General features: G+C 45.2%; 1 protein-coding gene across 1 annotated transcript in view; it reads left to right on the top strand.

Annotated features, from left to right (window-relative positions):
• The first annotated feature begins 326 nt into the window (after window positions 1-326).
• Window positions 327-27054, top strand: part of LOC128694453 (protein tailless-like) — a 57693-nt gene continuing 30965 nt past the window's right edge. The window contains exons 1-2 of the mRNA XM_053784581.2: window positions 327-463; window positions 6138-6233. Of these exons, the coding sequence (XP_053640556.1) occupies window positions 6221-6233 (13 nt within the window). The 5' untranslated portion in view covers window positions 327-463; window positions 6138-6220. The remainder of the gene's footprint in view (window positions 464-6137; window positions 6234-27054) is intronic.

Genomic DNA, 27054 nt, shown 5'->3' with positions numbered 1-27054 from the left:
GTAGAATTGTATTAGTTGTAGTGTTTGGTCAATGCCATCCATATTGTTGGTTGTCAACTGGTGCCTTGCGTTTGAGAAATAAACAAGAACAGGTTCCTGGGAAACCAGGAATGAAGTGTTGACTACAGATATGAATCCCATGTTTACGCAATTTTCAACCAAAACTGTATTCAAAATGTTGCGTATGTCCGCAAACAACCCCGAGTTGCATGATGCAAGGTGACACAGTTTGGGTAGTTACTGGCCTAGGGTGGTTGATGCTCTTGACCTTTCCTCAGGTCACTGGTATAGAGTGTTTGATCCTACTTGTTATCTTCCCCAGGTAGGACTCTGCCAGTACCAGTGTCGTGTCAGGTGTGTGGAGACAAGTCTTACGGTAAACACTACGGGGTCTTCTGCTGTGATGGTTGCTCTTGCTTCTTTAAGAGATCCATCAGGAAGGGTGTCACTTACTCCTGTATCTGTGAGTACCCTGTGTTGCTACTTTGCTATCTCGGTTATCTGTGTGTTACTGTCTTGTTATTTGTAAGTATGTGTTGGTACTTGGTAATCTCTGTTGGTATCTTATCTGTCAGTACCTATGTTAATGTCAGTATCTCTCTTTTGTCAATGTGTTATCTGTCAGCATCTGTTGGTATATTATGTCAATATCTGTTATCTGTCAGTACTTATTACCTCAGTATGTCTGTTTTATGTCTTTTATCTCTCAGTATATTTATTTTATCTGTCAGTTATGTTATCTGTCAATATCTGTTATCTTGTTATGTCAATATCTGTTATTTCGTTATCTTGGTCAATCCTACTTGGTTTCTTACGTTTTAAAGTTATTAACATGAGTTGAAAGTCTGTCTGTCTCTCTCTCTCTCTCTCTCTCTCTCTCTCTCTCTCTCTCTCTCTCTCTCTCTCTCTCTCTCTCTCTCTCTCTCTCTCTCTCTCTCAAAAAAAAAAAAAAAAAAAAAAAAAAAAAAAAAATAATGCCAAGTGTGTATCGACAAGTGCTGTGAACAACCGGTAACTACCCCAGAGCGACTTAGTGTTCTTCACCGCCATTATTGTTCTTCACCCCCACCACTAGTATTGTTCTTCACCCCCACCACTAGTATTGTTCTTCACCCCACACCATCGTTCTTCACCACCACCATTGTCGTTCTTCAACACCACTATCGTTCTTCGCCACCACCAGTGTTATTGTTCACCACTATCGTTCTTCACCACTATCATTCTTCACCACTATCGTTCTTCACCACTATCATTCTTCACCACTATCGTTCTTCACCACCATCGTTCTTCACTACCATCGTTCTTCACCACCACCATCGTTCATCACTGTCGTTCTTCACTATCGTTCACCATCACCACCACTGTCGTTCTTCACCACTATCGTTCACCACCACCACTGTCGTTTTTCACCACCACCACTGTCGTTTTTCACCACCACCACCACCACTATCGTTCTTCACCACCACTGTCGTTCTTCACCACCACCAGTATTCTTCACCACCACCACTGTCGTTCTTCACCACCACCAGTATTCTTCACCACCACCACTGTCGTTCTTCACCACCAGTACTGTTCTTGTTCACTATTTACCTTCACTTTCTTGCACGGAAATCCATAGTTTTTTTTTTTTTTTTTTTTTTGTTACGATGGCTGACATAGTGTCCGTGTGCTGGAAGTCGCGCGAGTCGCTGTGGTATGCACGACTCTCTCTTTTTACAGTAACAAAAACGACTCGTGTTATTAATGGAGTGAAAACATTGTAGAGAGAGAGAGAGAGAGAGAGAGAGAGAGAGAGAGAGAGAGAGAGAGAGTTGATTGAAGGGTATGGAGGTCTCCTGGGAGTTGTACACGTGTTGCTCCTGTTTTGTATGATCCCAACCAAACATTTTAATTTTCTTATCTTTAATCTCACATTTGATTTTGCATTTCTATTTTACTATTTATTTTATTTTCATTTAAGCTTAAATTTAATGTCTTATAAATTTTGCATAACTCGTTTTCACATTTGCATATTTTATCTTGGCATATTCATAATTTAAATTTTACATATATTAGTGGTAGTGTTTGTTGTAGTATTAGTGGCAGTGTTAGTGGTAGTATTAGTGGTAGTTTTGTATTTTTAGGATCACTAGCGGTGGTTCACAATCTGGTGTACCAACGGGTGTTGACAATGGGAAGGAATGAGGAAGGGATCAGAAACCCCTGGTGTACTTCCTGGGTAAGTTATGTTAAGGATGTTAAGTCCAGTATTCTTCCTGGACGTACTTGTAATAAAAACACAGGTATATGGGAGGTGCTTCCCGAGCCTAGTAGTGTGCAGTCTTCATCGTGGGCAGGTGATGATTCTATGTAACTGTATTTGTGTATACCTGAATAAACTTACTTACGACCCTGGTGAGGTGGCTTACATCTATCCTGGGCTTCTCCATTTCAAGCGTCGGGACTACAATCCTGGGTTCTAGGCCTGGTGACCTGAGGACACTGGAACCTTGTGATCTATTGTTAGGGATGGGAAATTGTTTCTGCATTGTCAGCATTGCCATCCATGCTGTCGGGAGAGGATGGGGTCCATTATGAATGTGGTACCTCCTTTCTGTCTCCTTATCCATTGGACAAATGGAGTGGTTCCCTGAAGCTGGCTATCCCAAAGACAGGCCAGAACTACAGAGAAACTGCGAACTATCGTCCAATCTCTGATGAACAGCATCTGCCAATTGTTTATCTCATCTGATACTTAAAAACAAAAGGCTGCATTACTTCAGTACACGTTAGCTTCCGCAAGTTCCTGTCGAAATTTTAACTAATATTGGCTATTTTAAATTGTGATAGTATTGTATGTTAATTGTATCAGGTTATACTGTGTTGCACATATTTTGATTGCTAAGAACTCTTGAGTGAGCTAGAATGTGAATGTTAGTGTGAGTGTAATAATATTAGCAATGATCTGTGCTGAAAACCCTCAGTAACGAAACAACTTGAGTTCTTTAACAGAATAAAATAACCCACGAGGGTCAAAGCTTCGTATATAATAAAATAATTTGTTTATTATTATTACTATTTACAGATGTTGATATTAAAAATAATAAAAAGGAATATGACATTTGTTATTGCAATGATTAATAATACTAATAACAATAGTCTTCTGATTGGCATTAAATCATAATTGAAGGAACTGCTTCTGTAATTGGTCATTACCACAAACCAGGCAGTAATATTTCTGGTGTGGGGTGGAGGGTCAGTCAAGTGTAATGACACATCTGAGTCAGGAAGTGGACAACATGTGCTATTGATTATTCACATACATTGCAGCGTTGTGCACTCAAATTACACGTTGAGTGGCCCTATAATGTGGCGTATCATTTATACTGGGTTAATTATAGCGGTAGGGGGTTGGAGGTGGTGGTGAAGCTGGCTCTTATATAGTCCTAAAATAAGAGCTGTTATCCTACTTACACTGGTACTGATGTAGGATCCCTCTCACTTATACTGTCATGATAAGAGGTCTCTCTTATTCATACTGGCACTGATAAAAAGTTTATTCCCGCCATACTGGCACTGATATAAAATTCATCCTATTCATAATGGCACTCATAAGGTCCCTCCCAGTTATACTGGTGTGTGTACTCGCCTGTATTTGATTGCAGGGGTCGATTCACAGCTCTTGGCTCCGTCTCTTCGCTGGTTGCTACTAGGTCCGCTCCCGGTTTCAAGAGCCTTGTCGTACCTTTTCTTAACGCTACCACTTCACTCTCATTATTGTTCCACTTCCTGACAACTCTAAGACTGACGAAATACTTCCAACATCCCTATGACTCAGTTAAGTTTTCAACTTCCAGCTGTGCCTCCTTGGTCCTAATTCATATTTCTAAAACATTCTGTCCCTGTTTACCTTGTCAATTTCTCTTGGTATTTTGTACGACTTTATCATATACCCCGAAGCCCTGTCCTCCAGTGTCATCAGGTTAAGGTTATTTAACTTCTCCTCATAGGATATACCTACTTAGCTCCGGGACTAGTCTTGTTGCAAACTTCTGCACTTTCTCCAGTTGCTTGATATGCTTGATCAAGTGTGGGTTCCACACTAGTGCTGCGTGCTCCAGTATGGACCTGACGTACACAACGCACAGTATCGTGAATGATTCCTTAAATGTCGAAAAGTCATTCTTAGATTTGCCAGACGAGCATTAGCTGCAGCAGTAATTTATTGATTTGCGCCTCGGTATGATACTCGCCCTAAAATCCTTCTCCTTGAGTGAGTCTTGTAGCCTTTGCCCCCTGAGCTTGTACTCCGTCTGTATTCTTCTTTGTCCTTCCCTAAGCTTCTTAACTTTGCACTTGGTGTGGTTAAGCTCCAGGTCTTTGCCTGCGAACAGGGACTCCTCTGACTCTATCACTTTTGTTATGTCATTCACGTATACATGAAACGGAACCGGTCTTAGGAATGATCCTTGTAGAACCCACTCATCACATGTACCCATTCCGACACCTCAAGGACCATCACTCGTTTTTTCTTCCTGTCAGGTATACCTTGATGCATTCCAGCGTTTTCCTTGTTATTCTTGGCTGCTCGTCTAACTTATGTACCAGCCTATTGTGTGGTACTGTGTCAAAAGCCTTCTTATAGTGATAAGATGCAGTTTACCCATTACTCTTTCACGTTTGTCATCTCTTACCTTGTCGTAGAACTCCAGTAGATTTGTGATGCAGGATTTTCCATTCTTGAAGCCGTACTGGTTGTCATATATGAGCCCTTTCCATTTTAGGTTCACCACTCTTCTGATAAGCTCCATAACATTTCATACTATACACGTAAGTATCACAGGTTTGTTTAATGCAACCTGTCTGTCTCATATCCAAATTATTGGGACTACATTTGCTGTCTTCCACACCTCTGGCAGTTGCCTTGTTTCGATATACTTGAAGATTGTCTAGTGACAACCATAGGGGAGATATTTTCTTGGCTCACCGCCTTCCAGGTATCTAGATCACGTGGCAGTTTCTCCACCTCCCCAGTTGTGTGTATTGTGTCCAGTGCGCTCTATCGCATTGGTTTGCTGAACGATTTTCTGTCTTTGAGAATACCTCGCTAAATCTTATGTTGAGCTCTTCAGACTTCTTGGTCATTCCTTGTGAGCTCCCATCCTTCCTTCAGCATGATTACTTGGTCCCTGACTCTTGTATTCTTTCTGATGTGGCTGTATAACAACTTGGGGTCGGATTTGGCTTTCGATAATGTCATTCTCAAATTCTCCTCCAGCCTCCCTTCTTACCCAGGCATATTCGCTTCTGGCTTTCCGACTCGGCTCCTTGTTTTCGTTAGTTTTTTGACTTCTGTTTTTTTTCCATGTTCTAGAACATTTGGCTTTGGCTTCTCTACACCTGCCTGTGTGTGCAAGCTTGCGCACTCACCTATACTTACTCATCTATATAAATTTGTAGGGGTCGAGTCTTAGCTCCTGACCCTCCCTCTTACCACTAGCCAGATTCACTCCCTCCTAGCCTCATGGACCCTGTCATACCTGTACTTATAACTATATGAAGCCAGCCTTCGCTATATCTTCGTGTACGTAATTCCACTTCCTGACTACCCTCAGTCTAAAGAAATACTTCCTAACGTCTTTATAGGTCATAGTTGTCTTGAGCTTCTGAAAATGCCCCCGTGTACCTGTTTCCCGCTTCTCAGAGTTTATCCTTGTCGATCATCTGAGTATTTTGTACATTACTATCATGTCTCCTCCTTCTATTCCCTTATATCATCAGGTTAATTTCATTTTCCTTCCCGTTCAGCTCACTGCCCTTAGCTCTGGAAGAAGCCTCGTTCCATACTTCCGAACTTTTTCCAGTTCTTAATATGCTTTATCAGGTGTGGGTTCCCTGCTACTGCTCCATATTCTAAAAATACTCCTGACACGTGTTGTATAAAGGACCCGCAATAACTTTGTTGACATTCCTGAAGTCTGCTCTTAAATTTGCTTAAGGAACGTGTGTGTGCTTGTGAGAGTGAGTGTAAGCGATTGCCGTGAGGCTCTTGGCAACACCAGGGCCTTGTGACCTTATGCCTACTGTGTATATATATGTTAGGTAATGTTAAATTGAAGGTGGTGAGAGGGTAATACGAGTGTGTATCTTGATGACAGCTGGTAAAGGCGAGTGTGTGGTGGACAAGGCTCGTAGGAACTGGTGCCCTCACTGCCGCCTCAAGAAGTGCCTCGCTGTCAGCATGAACACAGAAGGTAAGTCGGTCTCTCTCTCTCTCTCTCTCTCTCTCTCTCTCTCTCTCTCTCTGAAGGAATCAGAACGTGTCCTACCAGCTACACTATCTTTCAAACTGTGTTATTGTTCTCTTATTCATATATGATTTTTAAATACTTATTCAGTGTTATGTAACATTCGTATAGGATGGAGAGTGAACCAAGATTCTCTTGTTCTCGTATTAACACATCCTACGTGGACTGTGAGAACATGTTGAACATTTAGTGATGAATGATCGCTGAAGGAAGCCTGCACTGAACTTGCTAGGGACTGACCGTCTTGTGGTATAATAGGGGCCTACTGGCTGTCTACGGTAACTGACAGATGTAAAGCGTCTTAAAACCCTCACACTAAGAGTTATAAGCGTTTAACAGTTAAGAATATATACACTGTCAGGTGTATATCCCTCAGCGTATATATGTAGAGTATGCTTTAGTGTATATCTTGGGGATATAGGGTATCCCTTACTGGTGGGGGAATAGGTAACCTGCAGCCTTCATGACCCTCGTGTAGTCGATAGTCTTCAAAAATAATTAACCAATTTATCAGTTAATCACCATCCAGTCTACAAATTTATAGTCAATACCAGTCTGAAGATGGTGTTTTCTCCGTCAGGAAAGACGCGTGTCAGAGCTTCGCGTGATACATTGACGTTAACATTTGACGTTGTGAGCACTTCTGGCGTGTGCGGTGAAATTAACTCAAGTTTTTGCACAGACACACAAAAAAATGTTTCTTGCGTTTTTCTGAACTCGGGAGTCGATGTAGTGTAATGAATAACTTGAACTGGAGTGTTCTTAGTCTTCCTGCTAACACTGGTATCTTCCCACCAACACTGGTATCTTCCCACCAACACTGGTATCTTCCCACCAACACTGGTACCTTCCCACCAACACTGGTACCTTCCCACCAACACTGGTACCTTCCCACCAACACTGGTACCTTCCCACCAACACTGGTACCTTCCCACCAACACTGGTACCTTCCCACCAACACTGGTACCTTCCCACCAACACTGGTATCTTCCCACCAACACTGGTATCTTCCCACCAACACTGGTATCTTCCCACCAACACTGGTATCTTCCCACCAACACTGGTACCTTCCCACCAACACTGGTACCTTCCCACCAACACTGGTACCTTCCCACCAACACTGGTACCTTCCCACTAACACTGGTATCTTTCCACCAACACTGGTACCTTCCCACCAACACTGGTACCTTCCCACCAACACTGGTACCTTCCCACCAACACTGGTACCTTCCCACCAACACTGGTATCTTTCCACATTGGTACCTTCCCACCAACGCTGGTACCTTCCCACCAACACTGGTACCTTTCCACCAACACTGGTACCTTCCCACCAACACTGGTACCTTCCCACCAACACTGGTACCTTCCCACCAACACTGTCACCTTCTCACATACACTGAAAAGGCATAAGTACGACAGTAGGTTAACTGGCTCATGCTGTTGGTGGCAGGAGGAGGAGAAAAAGAAGGGGTAACTGTTGATTGCTGTGTGATGAGTTTGTTTTGACAATTCTTGCTAATCCTTCAGAGATGACGAAGCGGTCTTTATTCTGTTTAATAGTGTTTGAAATAGCCAATGGTGGCAATCACAACCAGCTCATCCATCAAAGACTCTTAAGTTACATTCACTTGTTAGACGAAGAATGAGGGGAGACCTGATCGAAGTGTATAAGTGGAAGATAGGTATTAATAAAGGGGATATTAATAAGGTGGAAATATAAACACAAATGCAGTATAATGTGATCCTTTATTGACTACGTTTCGCCCACACAGTGGGCTTTTTCAAGTCACAAAAAGCCCACTGTGTGGGCGAAACGTAGTCAATAAAGGATCACATTATACTGCATTTGTGTTTATATTGCCATTGTGTCGGTATTTTATACCATTTATTTCCATATTAACAAGGTCTTGAGGATATCTCTCCAAGAGAGAACCCGCAGTAATGGATTTAAATTAGATAAGTTTAGATTTAGAAAGGACATAGGAAAGTATTGGTTTGGAAATAGGGTAGTTGATGAGTGGAACAGTCTACTTAGTTGAGTTATTGAGGCTAGGACTTTGGGTTGTTTCAAATTTAGGTTGGATAAGTACATGAGTGGGAGGGGATGGATTTGAGTGGGACTTGCACATCAGAGCTTATTTCTTGGGTAGCATTGAAAATTGGGTTGGTCAAATGCTTTGTTAGTGGGATGAATTGTAAAGGACCTGCCTAGTATGGGCCAACAGACCTGCTGCAGTGTTCCTCCTTTCTTATGTTCTTATGTTCTTAAGAACTTCGAACCAGTCAGTGCTGGAGTTTGCACAATCCCCTGTGGAGGCTGTGAAAAGGTATACGTCGGTGAAAGAACAGGAAGACAGGAAACACGTCTCAGTGGACACATCAATGCATGCAGAAACGATAACTTGAACAACACGTGTACAACATAGGAATTCCTCCAACCATCTGATAAGATGTAACGACACTCGCCTTGTGATTAAAGAACTCAATTTTCGCAGGCGAAAATGCCTTGAATCATCCTTAATCGTTATTTCAGAAACTATTACATAACCAAAAGTTACCGCCGCCACCGGATCCAGAAAAAAAATCATAGGAAAAAAAGTCAGTCACAACCTAAATAATATGACTTTTTACCAGTGACTTTTTTTCTTAGCCAAAATTTTAACTTATTTTCCTGTGACTTTTCCGGACACCCCCCACTGTCACCACCAGCATGTACCAGTTAGCTTACTGTAGTGCTTGTGTTCTTGAACCTCACATTGTTGCATGCTGTATATATAATCCGTGTCCTTGTATTGTTCATAATGGCTTGACAAAGCTCCTGGAGAGCGAAACGTTGCCACAATAAAATGCTTCAGCAGTTGCACATGTGCGACTGAAGAAGCCTGCTGTATAGGCGAAACATAGCGTCAGTAAAAATAACTAGCCGTTGTACACGTCTTACTCGTCTGCTGGTTACTATCGTATATCATTGTTATTAAGATAAACATATTTTTGTTAATGTTATTTCAGTTGTTCCCACTAGGATTCATAGGTGTCGAAATTCACTGTTACTTTAGTCTCGAGGTGTGTGTGGCAGGAAGAACACCGAGGTCAGTCTCGAGGTGTGTGTGGCAGGAAGAACACCGAGGTCAGTCTCGAGGTGTGTGTGGCAGGAAGAACACCGAGGTCAGTCTCGAGGTGTGTGTGGCAGGAAGAACACCGAGGTCAGTCTCGAGGTGTGTGTGGCAGGAAGAACACCGAGGTCAGTCTCGAGGTGTGTGTGGCAGGAAGAACACCGAGGTCAGTCTCGAGGTGTGTGTGGCAGGAAGAACACCGAGGTCAGTCTCGAGGTGTGTATGGCAGGAAGAACACCGAGGTCAGTCTCGAGGTGTGTGTGGCAGGAAGAACACCGAGGTCAGTCTCGAGGTGTGTGTGGCAGGAAGAACACCGAGGTCAGTCTCGAGGTGTGTGTGGCAGGAAGAACACCGAGGTCAGTCTCGAGGTGTGTGTGGCAGGAAGAACACCGAGGTCAGTCTCGAGGTGTGTGTGGCAGGAAGAACACCGAGGTCAGTCTCGAGGTGTGTGTGGCAGGAAGAACACCGAGGTCAGTCTCGAGGTGTGTGTGGCAGGAAGAACACCGAGGTCAGTCTCGAGGTGTGTGTGGCAGGAAGAACACCGAGGTCAGTCTCGAGGTGTGTGTGGCAGGAAGAACACCGAGGTCAGTCTCGAGGTGTGTGTGGCAGGAAGAACACCGAGGTCAGTCTCGAGGTGCGTGTGGCAGGAAGAACACCGAGGTCAGTCTCGAGGTGTGTGTGGCAGGAAGAACACCGAGGTCAGTCTCGAGGTGTGTGTGGCAGGAAGAACACCGAGGTCAGTCTCGAGGTGTGTGTGGCAGGAAGAACACCGAGGTCAGTCTCGAGGTGTGTGTGGCAGGAAGAACACCGAGGTCAGTCTCGAGGTGTGTGTGGCAGGAAGAACACCGAGGTCAGTCTCGAGGTGTGTGTGGCAGGAAGAACACCGAGGTCAGTCTCGAGGTGCGTGTGGCAGGAAGAACACCGAGGTCAGTCTCGAGGTGTGTGTGGCAGGAAGAACACCGAGGTCAGTCTCGAGGTGTGTGTGGCAGGAAGAACACCGAGGTCACTCTGGTTTGTCAGAATGGTCGAGAGTTTCACCTGTCTTGGTCACAGTTACTGGACAAGACACAGCAGAACATAAAGACGGAGCACTGCAGCAGGCCTACTGGCCCTTGCTAGGCATCAGCCGGAAACACTTTAAACACTCTCAAGAACATATTCTGTGTAAAGTAAAAGGACACAAGTGCAACTAATGTGACATTTATTGTGGCACTTGTGTCCTTTTACTTTACATATTGTCGGTAATTCTACCAACTTTATTACAACATATTCTGTGCATTGTGAATGGTAAGATGAATTTTCCTGGGAAGTAAAGTTGGTTTTATATATATAATGAGTTTAATGTATGCGTTTAAAAAAAATATTTCGAAGGACTCGCGAAATTAGAACACAAAATTTGCACCTCGGTCAAAATAAACGTGATAAAACCTGGTAGGTGGCACACGGGAAGAAACTAAAGACTTAGGGGTGAGCATAATCCCGAACATATCGCCAGAGGCTCATATCAATGGAATAACCTCTGTAGCGAATTCTTGTTTGGAAAATTTAAAATTAGCTTTCAAGAATCTCATCTCCAAGCGCATCTTGGAGTATGCAGCACCAGCACGTAATCCTCACCTGATAAATCATGTTAAAAAAACTGTAGAAAGTATAGAGGTATGCGAGGCTTGGTCACAAACCGGGCCGCGGGGGCGCTGACCCCCAAAACTCTCTCCAGGTACGCAGGGAGACTTATTCTAGAGCTAGGGGTAATGAGCTATGATGACATTAGATAATAGAAAAATTAGGGGAGATATGTTAACAATATACAAAATACTCCGAAGAATTATTAAAGCGGACAGGGTTAGCATGCACAGAAGCAGAAACAGGTACGCGAGGGTACAGCTGTAACTTTAAAAGACACAGGTGAGTCACAGGTATGTCAGGAAGCGGAATGACCTGGAATTACTAGTGGAAGTAGGGCCAGGAGCTGTGTGTGTGTGTGTGTGTGTGTGTGTGTGTGTGTGTGTGTGTGTGTGTGTATATATATAATATAAAATATATATATATATATATATATATATATATATATATATATATATATATATATATATATATATATACATACATACATACATACATATATATAACGCATATTCGCACACAAGCAAGGTCTTGGATTCACGTACGTCCATCATGGTGGTATGAAATATATGGTAGGTCCAGGAACCTGCACCATTGCCTTCCATTACTCGACATAATGTCCTCACCAAGACAGCCAGCCAATCAGCCAGCCGGCTAGCCAGTCACCTGCTATAAGACTAGTCAGTAAATATCAATATGGGGTTGAAGATCAGTGATTTATGTCGATTCAGTGGCGGTTGACACCTGTTGGTATCGATATCAGCCAAGGTGGTGTCCACTGACACTGTCAGCCAAGGTGACAGTATCTGCTGACATTATCAGCCAAGGTGGTAGTGTCTGTAGACATTGCCATCCTAGGTGGTGGTATGTGCTGACAGGAGAGACTCAACATAGTTGCTCCTTTTAGCAAAGCCACACTGGAATAGTGAAGACAAACTTCCAAACTTCCCATCCTCGAGGTACTGCTCAGTATTTTTATCAAGCTGACTCAGCTGTACCGGAAATCCACTGATAAGAACGACTTAATGCAAGACCGCTGGACCATGACAGCAAGAGGAACCTCAGAGCTGACGTCGGAGCCTACGTGAGGGCCTACAGTGTGTGCAGACCTGAATGCCCTGATGAAGATGAGTACAACCACTAAGTCTTCTCTAACCTACACCTCTCACTTCATTAGTGACTGTCGAGGTCGTGCTTTGAGGATCATTAACACCCATAAGCTTAACTGATCTCTTGAAAGTGTTGTCCTCCACAACACTAACCTGGTTAATATTGCTAGTACTTTCTCTGAGTGCAAGATTAGAGTAGCCACTACAAGCAGCATTAGACAAACAACAAAACTACTAGTTGAAACCAAAGCTGGAGTTCGTCATGTAGTGTGGCGGATGCGAGAAAATATACATAGGAGAAGCATACCCCGTGAGCGAAATTTACACTTTAGTGAAACGCACCTATCATATTGACAGTGTAAATAATGGTGGTGTTATTCATAGTCACAGAGCTGTGTCCACTTAAAGTGGAATCATGACAAACTTATCAGGTGTTGTTTTAGCATCTGGGGTGATCTGTGGTGACGGTACAGGTGTGCAGGGCACCGGGACTGTAAGTATTTTCTGTTTTGACTAAATTGATTTTAGGCTGTCAGATGATGTCATTTACAATTTTGTGTACGCTACCAGCACTACAGTGACCTCCGCGCTACCAGCACTACAGTGACCTCCGCGCTACCAGCACTACAGTGACCTCCGCGCTACCAGCACTACAGTGACCTCCGCGCTACCAGCACTACAGTGACCTCCGCGCTACCAGCACTACAGTGACCTCCGCGCTACCAGCACTACAGTGACCTCCGCGCTACCAGCACTACAGTGACCTCCGCGCTACCAGCACTACAGTGACCTCCGCGCTACCAGCACTACAGTGACCTCCGCGCTACCAGCACTACAGTGACCTCCGCGCTACCAGCACTACAGTGACCTCCGCGCTACCAGCACTACAGTGACCTCCGCGCTACCAGCACTACAGTGACCTCCGCGCTACCAGCACTACAGTGACCTCCGCGCTACCAGCACTACAGTGACCTCCGCGCTACCAGCACTACAGTGACCTCCGCACTACCAGCACTACAGTGACCGCGCTACCAGCACTACAGTGACCTCCGCGCTACCAGCACTACAGTGGCCTCCGCGCTACCAGCACTACAGTGGCCTCCGCGCTACCAGCACTACAGTGACCTCCGCGCTACCAGCACTACAGTGACCTCCGCGCTTCCAGCACTACAAGTGACCTCCGCGCTACCAGCACTACAAGTGACCGCGCTACCAGCACTACAAGTGACCTCCGCGCTACCAGCACTACAAGTGACCTCCGCGCTACCAGCACTACAAGTGACCTCCGCGCTACCAGCACTACAAGTGACCGCGCTACCAGCACTACAAGTGACCTCCGCGCTACCAGCACTACAAGTGACCTCCGCGCTACCAGCACTACAAGTGACCTCCGCGCTACCAGCACTACAGTGACCTCCGCGCTACCAGCACTACAGTGACCTCCGCGCTACCAGCACTACAGTGACCTCCGCGCTACCAGCACTACAGTGACCTCCGCGCTACCAGCACTACAGTGACCTCCGCGCTACCAGCACTACAAGTGACCGCGCTACCAGCACTACAAGTGACCTCCGCGCTATCAGCACTACAGTGACCTCCGCGCTACCAGCACTACAGTGACCTCCGCGCTACCAGCACTACAAGTGACCTCCGCGCTACCAGCACTACAAGTGACCTCCGCGCTACCAGCACTACAAGTGACCTCCGCGCTACCAGCACTACAAGTGACCTCCGCGCTACCAGCACTACAAGTGACCGCGCTACCAGCACTACAGTGACCTCCGCGCTACCAGCACTACAGTGACCTCCGCGCTACCAGCACTACAGTGACCGCGCTACCAGCACTACAGTGACCTCCGCGCTACCAGCACTACAGTGACCTCCGCGCTACCAGCACTACAGTGACCGCGCTACCAGCACTACAGTGACCTCCGCGCTACCAGCACTACAGTGACCGCGCTACCAGCACTACAAGTGACCGCGCTACCAGCACTACAAGTGACCTCCGCGCTATCAGCACTACAGTGACCTCCGCGCTACCAGCACTACAGTGACCGCGCTACCAGCACTACAAGTGACCTCCGCGCTACCAGCACTACAAGTGACCTCCGCGCTACCAGCACTACAAGTGACCTCCGCGCTACCAGCACTACAAGTGACCGCGCTACCAGCACTACAAGTGACCGCGCTACCAGCACTACAGTGACCTCCGCGCTACCAGCACTACAGTGACCTCCGCGCTACCAGCACTACAGTGACCTCCGCGCTACCAGCACTACAGTGACCGCGCTACCAGCACTACAGTGACCTCCGCGCTACCAGCACTACAGTGACCTCCGCGCTACCAGCACTACAAGTGACCGCGCTACCAGCACTACAAGTGACCTCCGCGCTATCAGCACTACAGTGACCTCCGCGCTACCAGCACTACAGTGACCTCCGCGCTACCAGCACTACAGTGACCGCACTACCAGCACAAGTGACCGCGCTACCAGCACTACAAGTGACCTCCGCGCTACCTGCACTACTAGTGACCGCGCTACCAGCACTACAGTGACCTCCGCGCTACCAGCACTACAGTGACCGCGCTACCAGCACTACAGTGACCGCGCTACCAGCACTACAGTGACCGCGCTACCAGCACTACAGTGACCGCGCTACCAGCACTACAGTGACCTCCGCGCTACCAGCACTACAGTGACCGCGCTACCACCACTACAGTGACCTCCGCGCTACCAGCACTACAGTGACCTCCGCGCTACCAGCACTACAGTGACCTCCGCGCTACCAGCACTACAGTGACCTCCGCGCTACCAGCACTACAGTGACCGCGCTACAAGCACTACAGTGACCTCCGCGCTACGAGCACTACAGTGACCTCCGCGCTACAGTGACCGCGCTACCAGCACTACAGTGACCTCCGCGCTACCAGCACTACAAGTGACCGCGCTACCAGCACTACAAGTGACCTCCGCGCTATCAGCACTACAGTGACCTCCGCGCTACCAGCACTACAGTGACCTCCGCGCTACCAGCACTACAGTGACCGCACTACCAGCACAAGTGACCGCGCTACCAGCACTACAAGTGACCTCCGCGCTACCTGCACTACTAGTGACCGCGCTACCAGCACTACAGTGACCTCCGCGCTACCAGCACTACAGTGACCGCGCTACCAGCACTACAGTGACCGCGCTACCAGCACTACAGTGACCGCGCTACCAGCACTACAGTGACCGCGCTACCAGCACTACAGTGACCTCCGCGCTACCAGCACTACAGTGACCGCGCTACCACCACTACAGTGACCTCCGCGCTACCAGCACTACAGTGACCTCCGCGCTACCAGCACTACAGTGACCTCCGCGCTACCAGCACTACAGTGACCGCGCTACCAGCACTACAGTGACCTCCGCGCTACCAGCACTACAGTGACCCGCGCTACCAGCACTACAGTGACCGCGCTACCAGCACTACAGTGACCGCGCTACCAGCACTACAGTGACCGCGCTACCAGCACTACAGTGACCGCGCTACCAGCACTACAGTGACCCGCGCTACCAGCACTACAGTGACCTCCGCGCTACCAGCACTACAGTGACCTCCGCGCTACCAGCACTACAGTGACCGCGCTACCAGCACTACAGTGACCTCCGCGCTACCAGCACTACAGTGACTTCCGCGCTACCAGCACTACAAGTGACTGTGCTACCAGCACTACAAGTGACTGTGCTACCAGCACTACAAGTGACTGTGCTACCAGCACTACAAGTGACTGTGCTACCAGCACTACAAGTGACTGTGCTACCAGCACTACAAGTGACTGTGCTACCAGCACTACAAGTGACTGTGCTACCAGCACTACAAGTGACTGTGCTACCAGCACTACAAGTGACTGTGCTACCAGCACTACAAGTGACTGTGCTACCAGCACTACAATAGACTGTGCTACCATCACTACAAGTGACTGTGCTACTAGCACTACAAGTGACTGTGCTACCAGCACTACATGTAGCCGCGCTACCAGCACTACAAGTGACCTCCACCCCACCAACACAAGTAACCTCCACCCCACCAACACAATACCTTCCACCCCCACCAACACAATACCTTCCACCAACACAATACCTTCCACCCCCACCAACACAATACCTTCCACCAACACAATACCTTCCACCCCCACCAACACAATACCTTCCACCCCCACCAACACAATACCTTCCACCAACACAATACCTTCCACCCCCACCAACACAATACCTTCCACCCCCACCAACACAATACCTTCCACCCCCACCAACTCAATACCTTCCACCCCCACCAACACAATACCTTCCACCCCCACCAACACAATACCTTCCACCAACACAATACCTTCCACCCCCACCAACACAATACCTTCCACTCCCACCAACACAATACCTTCCACTCCCACCAACACAATACCTTCCACTCCCACCAACACAATACCTTCCACCCCCACCAACACGATACCTTCCACCAACACAATACCTTCCTGTGTTGAATGGCTTGAAAAACCGACAAGTTGAAGAATAAGACACTTATGCAGCATATAGGAATCTTTATTCAGGAAACGTTTCGCCACACAGTGGCTTCATCAGTCCAATACAAAGAGGAAGGCGTAAGGAGAGGAGTATGAGGTAATCAGTCCCTCAGCCTGGAGTCGATGTGTTCAGTCCATCAATCTTGTAGAATGTACAGCATAGGGCCGTAGACGTGGCTTATATACTGTAGTGATGTGACGTGAAGCAGGCGGAGGCGGGGTCATAGTGGTACCATCCACTAGTCGAAGTAGGTCTTCGTCCAAAGGTTGAACAAGTGTTGAAGAATTCTTTGTAACAAGATCCCATGATGCTGCAGTGTCTGACAGTTGTGTTGAATGGCTTGAAAAACCGACAAGTTGAAGAATAAGACACTTATGCAGCATATAGGAATCTTTATTCAGGAAACGTTTCGCCACACAGTGGCTTCATCAGTCCAATACAAAGAGGAAGGCGTAAGGAGAGGAGGAGTATGAGGTAATCGACAATACCGTCCACCCCCACCAACACAATACCTTCCACCCCCGCCAACACAATACCTTCCACCCCCACCAACACGATACCTTCCACCCCCACCAACACAATACCGTCCACCCCCACCAACTCAATACCTTCCACCCCCACCAACACAATACCTTCCACCCCCACCAACACAATACCTTCCACCCCCACCAACACAATACCGTCCACCCCCACCAACACAATACCTTCCACCCCCACCAACACAATACCTTCCACCCCCACCAACACAATACCTTCCACCCCCACCAACACAATACCTTCCACCCCCACCAACACAACTAACCTCCACGCTACTATACATTATTTTAGGCTGGTAGGTGAAACAGATTGGTCAAACAACTTTGTGGAGAAATCTTTGCATTTTATCTTGAAGCCTGTTATTTATTTACATTTCCATGGATTTTTTTTGTATTTTATTGATAAGCCCCTGGAGAGCGAAACGTTTCTGATAGTTATGATAAAGCCCCTGGAGAGCGAAAAGTTTCCGTGATAAAGTTACCGAAGGTTGCTGGAATGTGTCATTGATAGGAAAACAGGTATTGTTGACCCTTCACTCAGTAGTGGCTCCTAGCGTCAAGTTTCTTCCAGAGGGGGATATTGATACTTGAATTATGAACCTGCACAAATACTAAATAAAACTATATTAATGTCCTGTCTTCCCCACATACACGGTGATGGGCATCGATATCCAGAGTGTATTGATGCGGGAAAAGCAAAGGTCTCGTGCCAGTTTGATCAAATACTGACCGTGTCTGCCACAAGCCTGGCTCACACCATTACTTCTTGAGTTATATCACACTAATTCACACTTGTGGCCCTCACCACTCGCAGTGTTTCATCTTCTAACGCATTAGTTTGTGGTTAAAATGAGAGGTAGAAGTAGCTGGAGGAGATAGAGATTAGAGATAGTGAGAGACTCGTAGTATTGTCACACGCACCTCGCTCCCGGCAATCACGCATCACCGGCGCGACTAATGCACTCTAAAAGCCAGCTGAATCTTTTATGCAATGATTATTTGCCCCTGGTCTGATTTTCTCACGTAAAAAATTGAAGAAGCTTACATGGAACGCAAGTTTATGCAAGTACCTTAATGGTCCCACTTCCCTTCCCCCCTTCCTAGCGGTCCTTACAGTCTAGCGCTTCGAAAACTATATAGAAATATCTCATTCTTTTCCCCTCTTACATTATATATGTATGTTGTATACACAGTTACACTAGATGTGCGTTGGCTGCCGTAACGGGTAAATACTATTGTTGCCGTGGTTAGTCATAACAGAGATGAAATGTAGAGTACTATATTTTTTTAAAGTTTACCCCAAGAAAGATTTTAATCCGATTCTTGGTCAGGCTAGTAGGACCTACCTAGGCGTGTGCTACAAGCCTAGCCCAGGCCAGGCTTGTAGCACACGCCTAGCCTGAGCTAGTAGGACCTGCCTATCCTCGGCTAGTAGGACCCTCTAGCCTGGGCAAGTAAGACACGCCTAGCCTGGGCTAGTAGGACCTCCCTAGCCTGGGCTAGTAGGACCTCCCTAGCCTGGGCTACTAGGACTCCCCTAGCCTGGGCAAGTAAGACACGCCTAGCCTGGGCTAGTAGGACCATCTCTAGCCTGGGCAAATAAGACGCCTAGCCTGGGCTAGTAGGACCTCCCTAGCCTGGGCTAGTAGGACCTCCCTAGCCTGGGCTAGTAGGACCTCCCTAGCCTGGGCTAGTAGGACCTCCCTAGCCTGGGCTAGTAGGACCCCCTAGCCTGGGCTAGTACGACCCGCCTAGCCTGGGCTAGTACGACCCGCCTAGCCTGGGCTAGTAGGACCTACCTAGTCTGGTGATCTTAGTGAGGTATCAAGGTTAGGAATCAGCGAATTGGAGCTATTTTCCCTTCCTCAGATCAAACTTGAGTGCCACCGATTTCCCTGGCGCTGTATGACCATGGCATAAGAGGTAGCAAGATATGGGTGGGTTATCATGTGATTACTTGCGTCACCTAGCTATCACTGTCAGGCTGGCACTGTCAGGTGGCTCTCACTAGCGACTACATTAACCAACAGTGGTGTATGGAGGCAGCTGGTGAGTGTGACTCCTGGTCACGTGATAACGGTGCTAATTGCCTGGTTACAGTAATTGGTCCGGCGGCGATCACCCTACCCAGACAAGGGTTATTATTTATTATGACCTGGGTGCTAATGGCTGGGTGGGGTGATTGTGTGTGTGTGTGTGTGTGTGTGTGTGTGTGTATGTATATATATATATATATATATATATATATATATATATATATATATATATATATATATATATATGCAATAACATCACAGTAAACAGGTGATTTCAGAATATGCAAAACAACATTGTTCCTTGATAATGTGAGTAGTCACGAAAGCGCTTGGAATTTCTCTATTCTTCCACAGTGGTGTGTGTGTATATATATATATATATATATATATATATATATATATATATATATATATATATATATATATATATATCACCGTGACACGTTAAACCACTTTGTTACAGATGCCTGTGAACACTAGGAAGCCTGTTTACAAACCATGCATCTTCCTAGCTCCGGGTACACCAGTGAGCCTCAGGCATGGTCCTCAGCTATTCATTCTCCTCTTGTATCTTCTGACCTCGCAAGCGATACTCTATCATTGTACCTTTTATGTTGAGCTGGGCATAGGAATGAACTGGGCATCAACTCTGCAAACTGATTTGCTTGCCATCCTAGTGTCGCTAAGGTTAACTTACGACAGTAAGTTTGACTTTGGTTATTACTGATTCTTTGTCATCACCGAAGGCAGCTGATTCATATGATGACTTCAACAACATGCTTATTGGAGAAGCCAGATGTAGATTTGATTTCAACACCGAAGCGGCCAGTTTATTGCGCACTCCATATCCATCCTGTGGATGGTAGCGCAAGAGAATATGGATACACAAAAGGCCTAGGAGCTAGGCCCCAAGAGAGATTACAGGAGTACATCTGGACTTATATTTACAGTCTACTTCTTGAGGAATATAGACAGTATAATAACCTATTTGATATGTCAGAATATTTTATTAATGAAAATAATATACGAAGGTTTTTGTATACCACACGTATTGTATACAACTGATATACAACTTGTCAGGCACAGCAACATCATGGAATCTTGGTACAAAGGACATCACAACCTACTTGCTAACTCCTGGCCAAACTCTTGGGCATGACCCACCTCCACTGGAGAGTTCCTCCTACTAGGACGATGCCTTCGTCTGCTGCACCTCAGCTGACTCCAGTATACAAGCACCAGACTTCCTGTCTGTGATTCAGTCAAGACTACGGTGTACATTACTTGTTCTTAGGCTGAGGGACTATGTACCTCGTCTTCCACTGTCTTCTGTATATATTTCTGCAGTCTTCAGATTATGTCCATGTATTGTATTAATAAAGTCACTGGATGGCGAAACATATACATATGCTCTTACGCTATCGTCCACAGAATATATATGAGGTGCACAATGAATCAGCCGCTTCAGCGGCAAAATCTAAAAACAATCAAAATCTTTATGAATTGTTTACGAAAGGAAGAATCCATTGTGAGGAAACATGCGTAGGGTCAGGTACATACAGTCAAATGCAGGTGACTTGGCAAACAGGTGCAGGTGACCAGGAAAGGGAGACACGTGTTGTGATCACCTGCAGGTGAATGTCACGAGAGGGTGCAGGTGTGAGGTACCGTGGTGATTTACACTAGCGCAGGTAGGGCTGTGGGGTGGCTGGAGTGCTGGGGGTCACACAATAAGCAAAATATACGCCCATTCATAAGTGTCTAATTCTGGGGTTGTGAACGACCAGCACGTGGAAATATTATTACCATATTTGATCGGTGAGTTAAAAGGGGAATATTGCTCAGCCTGGACCTCGAAATTATATGTTTGAGCTGATATATGCGTGGTAATATAATATTAGAAGAATTATAACTGAATAAGAATAAATGTTTTTAAATAAAAAATAAAGAAATGTGTTTTAGTTGATATTATTAGGTTGTCAGGTAATCAAGCCTGACACAGGCTTGATAACCCAGTAGGTTCCGGCTTGATTGAACTTAAAGACTATCGACTACACGAGGGTCATTAAGGTTGCAAGTCACCTGTACATCACCTCTCAAGAATACTTTAATATCTAAAATATGGATTAAATTAATCTGTGTATAAACACTGAGAGACATAAATCTCTTAGTGACGGTTCTTGGGGAGTCATCTAAAGGTTTCACGTGGGGAGGTGCCAAAGTATCGGTGGGTATCAGCCATTTTTATGGTATCGGTAAAAATACGGCCGATATTTTTTTTAAAATATTAATGTGCGTGTGCTTAAAAATATCAACATTAAGCACACTACTTCACGATTGTGAGTTACACACACACACACACACACACACACACACACACACACACACACACACACACACACACACACACACACACACACACACACACACAGACCAGGCAGAACTACAAAGGGATCAGGACAGGCTGCAGACCTGGTCCAGCAATTGGCTCCTGGAGTTCAACCCCGCCAAGTGCAAAGTCATGAAGATTGGGGAAGGGCAAAGAAGACCGCAGACGGAGTACAGTCTAGGGGGGCAGAGACTACAAATCTCACTCAAGGAAAAAGATCTTGGGGTGAGTATAACACCAGGCACATCTCCTGAAGCGCACATCAATCAAATAAGTGCTGCAGCATATGGGCGCCTAGCAAACCTCAGAACAGCATTCCGACATCTTAATAAGGAATCGTTCAGGACCCTGTACACCGTGTACGTTAGGCCCATATTGGAGTATGCGGCACCAGTTTGGAACCCACACCTAGCCAAGCACGTAAAGAAACTAGAGAAAGTGCAAAGGTTTGCAACAAGACTAGTCCCAGAGCTAAGAGGTATGTCCTACCAGGAGAGGTTAAGGGAAATCAACCTGACGACACTGGAGGACAGGAGAGATAGGGGGGACATGATAACGACTTACAAAATACTGAGAGGAATTGACAAGGTGGACAAAGACAGGATGTTCCAGAGACTGGACACAGCAACACGGGGACACAGTTGGAAGCTGAAGACACAGATGAATCAAAGGGATGTTAGGAAGTATTTCTTCAGCCACAGAGTAGTCAGGAAGTGGAATAGTTTGGGAAGCGATGTAGTGGAGGCAGGATCCATACATAGCTTTAAGCAGAGGTACGATAAAGCCCATGGTTCAGGGAGAGTGACCTAGTAGCGACCAGTGAAGAGGCGGGGCCAGGAGCTTGGACTCGACCCCTGCAACCTCAACTAGGTGAATACATCTAGGCGAGTACACACACACACACACACACACACACACACACACACACACACACACACACACACACACACACACACACACAGCACTTTACACGCTCCACTTGATCACCCTATCAAAGCCCTTGTCTTGCCAACACGTGTGGACGAGCTGTTGCTGTGTGTATACACGTGCACATGAGCTATTATTATATGTACACATGTAAACTGGTATTGGGTTTGTACACTTCTGACCGAACTGTTATTGTGTATGTATACACACTCTCGTATTAGCCTGTACTCTTTACAACAGTATGTAAGAGGTGTGTGTGTGTACACGTGCTAACGAGCTTGTTATTGTGTGTATATGTACGAACATAACGTAACGAACGTGCTTTAATAGTTTGACCATCAACCATAATGCCTTGATCACTTAACAGAGAAATTACTGTTAACACTTTTATCAACAAACGACATGTACGGAAATATCTGCTTTATCAAGTTAATCAGTACAAAAGAAATCATACTTTCGAAAGAAGACACGATAGTTGCTTGAATCTACTACGAGACCAACACAGTTCTCGCATATACTTATATTGTGGAGGAAGAGGACGTTGATAATCCGAATGATTCGCAGGACCAGGTAGAGTTAATGCTCTTTGTGTGGGAAAAGATTTTGAGGCACAACTCCAGCAGTAGGTTTAAGAACTATTGTTGAAGTTTGATTTAACAGTGGAGGGAGTCCAGTGAAGAAGTCTCTTCCATTTCCTAACATCGAATGACTGTTCTTACAGAAGACCATCCTCTGACTAGCCCCATCGCTATTCAGGACATGAGGCAAATTAACAAGATTGATGGATACACAAATAACCCGCACATAAAAGAGAGAAGCTTACGACGATGTTTCGGTCCGACTTGGACCATTGACAAAGTGACTGTCAATGGTCCAAGTCGGACCGAAACGTCGTCGCAAGCTTCTCTTTTTTATGTGCGGGTTATTTGTGTATCGTTCCAGTCATGGTATTGTGCCTTTTTTTGTTATTTAAGATTGATGGAATGAACACATCTCCAGGCTTAAGGACTGATCATCTCAAACTACTACTCATTTTCCACCGTTCTTCTCTGTATTGGACTGTTGAAGCCACTGGGTGGCGAAGCGTTTCCTCCACAATAAAGTTTGCTTAAACGTTGCACAAGTGTCTGTCATCAAATTACCAATGCCACCAGAAATAGAGCCTCTGTCCTTACTGGGATTACAGCTAAACAAGTGAAATACCTCAGGGTAAACTACCTTTAATCTTAATATTTACAATGTCGTAATGGCATCGGGCTCCTTCCCCACAGTGTTGAAATCAGTCAAAATGTCTTTTTCCTAAACCACATAAAAATAAACATAGTGCAGAACTATTCAAATTCAAATTCAAAGTTTATTCTCTATAAGGATTACAATGCTGAGTTTACAGAAATTTGGTTATTGTTTGGTTTACATGTAGTAAAATTGTGATTACAGAGTGTACCACTAGAACGCTTAGCATGGCTAGGCATTTCGGGCATACTTAGTTTTATTCTTAATTGTACTTCGCTGGCATCATTTTTGTACTTCGCTGGCATCATTTTTGTACTTCGCTGGCAACACTTCGGAGAAGAGACTTTCCCAATAGACTCGGCTACTGTATGAAATTTCACAATCTGTTCACCTAAAATTAACGAGTTTTGCAATCAGAGGCCTACGCAACATGTCTTAATATTTTTGGTATGGTAGATAGTGTATGAAAACTGTTATATGACAATGAAAACTATGCGAGATGTTCACAAAAAATTTCCGAGTCTCTGTCACGATGGACTCGTGTTTAAACTACTGGGTTTACCCCACCATAACTGCAGGAGTAGCCTAGTTCTCTTCAGTATCTACAGTATGTGAACGACCTTACTGAACTAGCTTACCAAGGCAATAATAGCACAATTTGCAGATGTTCATGTTGGTGTCCTCGACTCTCTGGGGTAACAGCAACCATATGCTTGAACCAGTAGTGTTGAAAGTGAATGATGAGTTATAACAAGCGGCTGCGTAGGAGAGAAAATGGAGGGTAAAGACAGATCCAGATAAGATTTAGACAAGTATAACAGGATGCTTGACAACCATCAGGGAAGATAACGGGGAATTATGACACGGGGTAAAACTACTGTTATCAAGAACAATAACAGAATACATCGACAGACTTTCGACCTTAACTTAGCCAAAATGAGAACATAAGAAAGGAGCAACATTGCGGCAGGCCTACTGGCCCATACTAGGCAGGTTCTTCTCAAACCCAAACCCACTAACAAAAATATTTGCCCATTCCAACATACATTCATCAAGTGTACCACTTCTACCAAACTCCTAATATTAAGAAGCTAATATCCATCAGTGCCGTTATCATTTATAAATAATGCTAATAAGGAAAAGGACACTTGTGTACAGTTCGGTACATTCATAGACATTACGTTGGACTAAGTGCGGCCAGCAGTAACAGCATGGTTGATCAGGCCCTGATCCACCGGGAGGTCTGGTCAAGGATTAGGCCGTGGGAGCGTTGACTCCCGGAATACCCTCAAAGGTAGACTCCAAGTAGAAGTCACTCGTGGCGAAACGTCTTCCGTTAATGTCTTGAACTACACAAGTGTCCTTTTCCACAGTTTGTCGGTATCATCATATTATTTACCATCTATGTTAAAAGTACAATGGCTCCAGAATAAAGGTCTCAGATTTGACTCACGAAATCGTAATAATACGATTTAGTTCAAGTGTTTCCTTACGAAAGAGAATCAGGGTGGAGGAGCTACACAGACTATATACCTGTAGATGCTATTAATGTTCGTCTGGATAAACTTTGACAACTTTATAAGATGAAGGATCTCTACATACCTAAGATGGAAGATCCACCATTCGTAGTTAACACCAGTGACTTAAGTTATGCTAGATTCTCATTGGACCCAGAGGATGACTCAACAACAACGAGTTACACGTTGACTGAATATAGTAGTAATGGTAGCATTACTAATAATATGTTAGGTAAATGGAAATAGATACAACTAATGTGACATTTTATTGTGGTGAGCGAAACGTTGCCATAAAATGTCACAGTTGCAAATTTGTCCATTTACCTAAAATCACTGACGATAGGTAGGTATAATGTTTGTCAGGAAACAAGACAAGTGTTTCCTGACGCGGGTCTTAGTCATATGATGACCCACAGCAGGAGTCTCTGGTTATCTGACTTCGATGACTGCCCTCGACTCATGGTTCTCAGCAACTTATCTGACGCTCCAGATAATTGGGTAACGACTCGTCTTTTTTACGTCAACAATTAAGAAATTTATGTGAACAATGATCTCATGTTGAGGCAGGACACTAGGCCAGCAACTGCCACCTGGCCTTCCATCCTCGTCGCCAGCTACATTCGTTAGCCTTCTTCAACCCTGACTGTCTGACAGCTGACAACCAAGCCTGTGTTGTTAATTACATATCACATCTTTGTAACTGAGTCACCTCGTGCATTCTTCGGAAAATATACATAGCACAAACAAGTGTGTCTTATGTCTGTGTTCCAGTCACAAACAGAGAGTTCAACTACGCAAGCATGTATGTCTATGTCTTGTTATTATAGCCGCTGTGTGGACTACCACCCATTCCAGAGCAGACAGCATTTCCTCCATCAGCCCGCCAATCTTCAAAAACTCAAGGCACACCCTTTTTGACATCCCCCGTTTCCCACTCAGCCTATGCAAAAACCCAGCGAGTATAAAAGGCTCTTAAAATTTGTAATTCATTACCTGAATCATCGAAAGATCCCCCTATATGACAGTGAATTTGTAGCTATTATTAAAAAGCTCCTCGTATCCCTAACGTAACTAAACCAGCACTACGCTATATCAAATAAAACCAGCTCACCCAACTCTGTCCCTGTTCTTCAAGTCTTCCTTCAACTCTCATAGAAAATAATTAATCTTGTTCCATTATATTTCTACTGAAACTAAGTAACCTTCACTCATCTCTCTCTCTCATTCCACGAAACTGAAGACGTTGAATCAGTTTGAAACAACAAATCATACTTTAGAACAGTTCAATTCGTACATTCAGTATTTATTGCGCATATGACAGTAGTTAACTGCTTAGAAAAATCCTACTTAACTGATGGTCATTGAATCAGTTTAAAATATTAATGCATACTTTTAAAACTGTACCTGTGTGAATCTAGCTACCTCTCTTTTTTGTACATTTAATAACTCCTACTTAATAATCTATGTCTTGTTCGTAAGTAGTCTTCAAGCATCAGGATTAGTTTGCCCGAAATGTATTGCATGTTAGTGGCTTTCATTTGTGCCTAACAATATTTTATTACACGTAAAATACATTATCTCTGTACTGCATTGAAAAAAAAAATGAATTTTGTATTTTTAAAGACGTTGGAAGCTGTTATATGGACAAGCCTCGTGGCCACTCATCTGTGTTGAACAGAATTTCACTTCGATATTCATATCACACTGGAAGGACCCCAC

Source organism: Cherax quadricarinatus, chromosome 60 (genome assembly GCF_038502225.1).
Source record: "Cherax quadricarinatus isolate ZL_2023a chromosome 60, ASM3850222v1, whole genome shotgun sequence".
Taxonomy (NCBI): domain Eukaryota; kingdom Metazoa; phylum Arthropoda; class Malacostraca; order Decapoda; family Parastacidae; genus Cherax; species Cherax quadricarinatus.
Note: the sequence above shows the minus strand (reverse complement) of the source record. Positions and strands in the feature narration are given on the sequence as shown.